Source organism: Morone saxatilis, unplaced genomic scaffold (assembly GCF_004916995.1).
Source record: "Morone saxatilis isolate NCDOM2014 unplaced genomic scaffold, NCSU_SB_2.0 Contig22, whole genome shotgun sequence".
NCBI classification, from domain to species: Eukaryota; Metazoa; Chordata; class Actinopteri; family Moronidae; genus Morone; species Morone saxatilis.
In genome coordinates this window covers 8,290,104-8,295,743 of record NW_023339785.1, presented here as the reverse complement: position 1 = coordinate 8,295,743, position 5,640 = coordinate 8,290,104, and the positions used below count along the sequence as shown (strand labels likewise).

Here is a 5,640-nt window from a genome sequence, read left to right as displayed (position 1 = left end):
TCATAAAAGCTTACTCAAACACATTTCTGTTGAAGTTGAACACCTTGAGACAAACTTGTTTTGTTAAATTGCTTTATGAATATGTGTTACTTGAAGAAACAGATTAACTAACACACACACACACACACACCAGCAAACACATTTGGCAGTGATTCTTGCCACCAACATGCAGAAAGATGACTTTGTCCCCATTGGAGGACTGACAATACATCATCCTATTATACTTTATTGTTTCTGGCTGCAGCAACAACATTCATTAAAATGGATTCAATGCTAATGCTGCTTGTGTGTGTGTCTCAGAGATTTTATCAGGTATGTTTTGTTGCCTGGGGCTCAATCACAATGCATGTATGTGTGGTTGACCCTACCAGAATGTGTGTGTGTGTACGTGTAAATTGTGCACAAGTATGTACTTTGTTTTGTTCAAACAAAGCTGGTGTGTCTGCATATATGAGCGTGCATTGGTGTGTGCGTGAATCCATTACTTATGCTGGGGAGGTATAGCGTATTGGTGTTGCATTGCTTCCTTACTCACAGAGCAATCAACCAGCTGTCCTTCGTACAAACAAACAGGGTACAACGATCAATACAGATATCAAACACGTCCCACTGTGGCGTGTGTGTGTGTTTAAATATGTGTCTAAGAGACAGAAAGGAGGGAGGTGAAAAGAAAGAGGACAACGGGTATGAGTGTGAAAAATAAAGAGTTTTGCTGCAGTCTAAAAGACTGCAAAACTCACAGATGTAGATGTAAGGTCTAGTTCATCATGGAGAATCTCGTGGAGAATTTACATATAACCAGTATTTCAATAAAACATGTTGTATTCAGTCAATAAAAAGGAGAAAAGGGCATGCAGTTTTAAAAAGGCATACATGATAAAAAAAAAAAGGCTGTGGGAATATGAAGAAATATATATATTTATAGAACATATAAGTGATATGGAAAATGTGCTTTGCATGAACAGCTCAGTTGATATGGCACATGTTACACGTAGTGAAAATGTGTAAAGTAAAATAAAGCAGTCTTACATCTCCACAATGCCCTCAGGGAGGTTGGCTGGTATTTCAGTAAGACCTTTACGACGACAGTCCACTATGTTGTTGTTGCAGCTGCAGCTGGGTGGACACACGGCTACCTGAGGAACACAAGTCCTCGACTCTGTCTGTGCTGGACCTGTAGACAGCAATATACAGGTACAATATAATAGATTCAGAGAACGTTGGTCTGCTGCCAAATACGAAGCAGAGAATAGAAGATTTCTCTGTGCCTGCAGCTACATTTACTCTTACATAAATAATGCAATCACATTTTAGCTTCTCTTCTAGTCCTAAAATTCTTCAGAACGATTTTATCACATTTTCTCTCAATGGTATTATTGTCAGGTTCAGTGGGCAGTTGATGGTCTTCATTTGCATCCTGTCAGGAAGAAGATTCTTTACAGGAAACAGATTTTTTGGTATGAAAAAGAAATGAATTGCAATATAAACTGAATATTAGTACTAAATATTCACAGTCCGTACACAAAAATATTGCTAAATCAAAGCACGAGGACACCTACAGTATGGGATGGGAATGGAGAAAAGTGCATTAAGAGGAGGTCCGTTATGGAGGATGTAGGCAGAAAAGACAAGACTAAAAGCTAATAAAGAGAGCACCAGCTGACAGTCTATTAGCACAGAGAGCTGAATCAGAGGCCTATAAACAGTGCCTATAGTATCTGCAGCTGATAACACCGCTGCTCTTATACTGGCCTTTTAGCTGATTACACGCTCTACATGGTGTAATTCTTTCACTGCTGTAAACTCAATGCTGAGCTGTCTGGAGATGATAACAATGCTGCCAGTAATAATGATCTTTATTACATTCTCTGTATTGTATACCTTGTATACTGTCAACGACACCAAATTCAACCCTGAACTTCTACTTGAATCTGCTCTGTATGTCATATATATTGGTGTTTCTGAACAGTTTAATTCAATTCTATATCCATTTTAAAGTAAAAACCTTACTAGTAGAGGCTCGATTTCGAGCTGCAATGGAGCCAAAACTGGCAGCTGAAATATTTTCACAGGTTTTGTTCCACAGCCATTTTTTTAAATGGGTAAAACTACAAACGTGCCAAGTTAGGGCTTTTTTTATTACCACCTTCACTTATGAAACAGTGACATCATCACTCCCTGTGATAATATGCATAGTTCATGCCACAATAAGTACTAAAAACGTACTCTTTAATATTTCATTTGAATATCATGTGTATGTGTGTTTATGTGAGCTCACCATTGCAGACAAAATCCTTCTTCTGCACATCTGGGACATTTAGGCCCCTCATGTGGGCGGGGGCCATGCACTGGGTGAAGGGAGCCAAGCCCCGCCTGGCTCTGAGCCAATCAGAGAGCCAGGACAGGTGACAGTCACAGTGGAGATTGTTTGAGTGCAGACGCCTGAGACAGATAGAATAAGATAAGTCACTGTAAAGAAAGGTGTGATATTAAATACTGTTATTAGCTCAAAATAAGAACCAAAACATGAAAAATTATCCAATCTGTAATGTTCATTTTCTAGAGGCGAAAGTCTTTCAAACGGTCTGTGAAGTTAAACTGAGCACATCAGCTCAGTAAGTGCAAATGTATTTTAGTCTGCATTCAAATAGGTTCTATTTTTCACACAGCTTACATCGTTGGCCAGGCTCATGAGGCTGTTGCTTAGGTGAAACACACAAACAAACAGGCACGCAGACACACACACACACACACACACACACACACAGAGTAATATCCTCAGCTCTCATTTCCCCAAGGTCTGTGACAATATGACTCCCTTTAGAGGGAGGACACATTTGGCCAAATCACAATCTATTCAGAAAGACAGGGAGAGACAGAGAGACAAAGAAGACAGACAGAGACTAAAGTGTGAAGGAGGAAGATTAAAATTTTGGAAAAAGAGACTGAGGGAAGATTCAGACATGAGGTCACAAAGACTGGGCCTCCAGACCCCTGGATAAATATATTTTTAAATGTCAGTGCACCAAGATGACAAAAATGCTTACTTTCTCACACAAACTTTGAGTTTTCTTCCTTGACTCCAGTACCACAGAGGTAAATTAAATTATGTTCTGGTGGCCAATGCATTGAAAACCTAGATTTAAAAACACTCAACGCCCCCCCAGAGCTGATGTCCATGTAGTTGGGGATAACTTGCAGAACACACTAGTTCTTCGACAGTTAGTGCCAATCTCAACTGTACCCTGAGTAACTGGAATATTGTTTCTGGAGAGAGATGGTACGTGCTGGGTATTTTTTATTTAAATGTAATTTTCTCACAATGTTGCAAGTGGCAAAAACTAAATTCCATTTAGCTCTATTTTAAGGGCTACGCTCCTCTGTGATTTACATTTAGCACATGCGACAAGGCAACATATTCTCTCATCAGGTGACTCATTTTTAGATGCTGATGAGATTTACAAATGCCAATTTAGGTAAAACTTTTACAATAATAGCCTTTTCAAATTTTACTTGTAGCGTTAATTAAAAGGTACTGCTCATTATAGAATGCATCAGGTGATGTTTCACAGAGCTGAGACTCTCTACGGGCTGCAGTAGCTGGATTTGACACGAGAGAGAGAGAGAGAGAGATGAGGAGGAGGAGGAGGGCGGATGAACAGCAGAATGTCTTGTCAGCGTATTATATGCCAGCCGGGATATCTAGCCTTTCAGAAGACAGGCCTCCCTTTGTAATAAAGCAGAGGACAAATCCTGTTATGGAACAGAGATGGGCTCATTGATGCTAGCAGCGGGGGCAGTGGGTTTTAATACCGCTCTCCCATTATAAATCCAGTTTATAGTCAAACCCCCGCCTGGAGATAGCCACGTCCTGGCCCACCCCCGGCTCAGCCTTAATTACTGACAAGTAGGATTAAAACACAGGGGAGAATGGGAAGAGGCAGGGGGTATGGAGAAAAGCGCCGTGTTTGTGTGTACGTGTGTGTGTGTGTGTGGATTGTATTTGTGTGTAGCTGTAAGTCAGTGATAGCGTTTGTTGGGCTTATTGGTTGCGGGTGACTAAGGGCATGGTGCATGGTGGTTCTGTGAATGTGTGTGTGTGTTTATTCTTAGTATTTGCTCCAGAGGGTTACCAGGCACATCTTTATTACCGAGAATCACACACACACACACACACACACACAGATAGAAGCAGTGGGAATTCTAATCTTTTCATTGGTTCAAGTTTCTGAATGAGAGACACCATGAGGTGATATCATTACTGCTAATAGAATAGAGGAAGAACGAGACAGAGATGAATAAAGAGAATAAGAAAAGAATAGAAGAGACGAAACTAAATATCGTATGTAAAAGCAGTCGTATCAAGAAATCACAGATTAAGGTGGCATGGGACATAAGACATTTCCTTTAGAAATAAGTTTCTAAACACACACAAAGACACACTTCTCAAACTTCCTCGCTTATCAAATCTTATCAGGGACATCTCTAAACATTTGATTGAATGAGTCGTTTTTATAAAAGCAGCAAATTCAATACAGAGATCGCAGGGCGGCAAAAAGGAACAGACATACATTTTATTACAGAGGAGGCAACAAACAAGGAGGGAGAGGAGGACGATGAAGACGTAGAGTGGGAGAAGGGACAAAGAGAGGGAGAAGGGATCACAAGAGGACAGGAGGAAGCAGAAGAAGACAGGTGAAGATGTTGGTAGGAGTGAAAGAGGAAGCAACAAAAGGAAGGAAGGAAGAACAACACAAAGGGAAGAATGACCCAAAGTGACAGGAATATTGGGGAAAAGTGAAAGGGAGAAAGGATTGTGATGATGGCGAATTCATGATGGGAGAGGCTGAAAGGGGAAGAAAGACTGGACTAAGTGAGGAAGAAATGTGAAGTGGGATGCACACATAGCAAAGAAGGAGGAGAGAAAAAAGGAGGGGGACACACGAGGAAATCAGAAGAGACAGTCACTCAGTGTTGACAGAAAACAGAAGCAGACGAGGGCTTCTGATTAAAAGATATTGAATATTGGTGACTCTGCACTCAATCTGTTGGCGACTGTGTAGCTGCGCTGCTGCCTGAAAATCCAATTTTAAAAGGCTTGATTTCGAGACGTATTGCCACTAGAGTTGGAGCAGTGTGGAGGAAATGTAGAAACCCCGCCACGTGATTGGCTGTTGATGGATGCTGTCGTTCAAAAGGCGAACAGCGAAAATGGCCGTAAAGGATAAATGGACTTCTGCGATTGTTATCCTGATGAGTTGTGTATTTAGAAAATCCTCATTTCTGAATGTTAAGCAGGGAATCTTGACCACACAAGTGCCTCTTAAAAATTGTGATTTGGGGAGGAAATCCCATTCTATGCATGCTGGTTTTGGCAGAATTCAACCCCAGTGTGGCCAGCAGGAATGCAACCAATGGTCTGCCTCTCAAGACAGTCCCACGGGATTATGGGTAGGTTTCCCTTGAGATGTCGTGCCATCGCCTTGGCAACTGTAAGATCTCCTTCACACAACTAAATACAGAAAAAAACATACACACACAAAGCAAGGAAGATTTGGCCTTGGGTTCATGATGGATCATGATTGTGTGTGTGTGTGTGTGTGTGTGTGTGTGTGGTGTGTGCTCACATGAGTAAATAAG

The 5,640-nt window shown here is 41.1% G+C and overlaps 1 protein-coding gene across 1 annotated transcript in view; it reads right to left on the bottom strand.

Moving 5' to 3' along the window:
* slit3 (slit homolog 3 (Drosophila)) overlaps window positions 1-5,640 on the bottom strand; it is a gene marked incomplete in the record, with an annotated part of 239,854 nt that overhangs the window by 63,308 nt on the left and 170,906 nt on the right. The window contains 2 exon segments of the mRNA XM_035669718.1: window positions 1,030-1,174; window positions 2,279-2,442. Coding sequence (XP_035525611.1) covers window positions 1,030-1,174; window positions 2,279-2,442 — 309 coding nt within the window.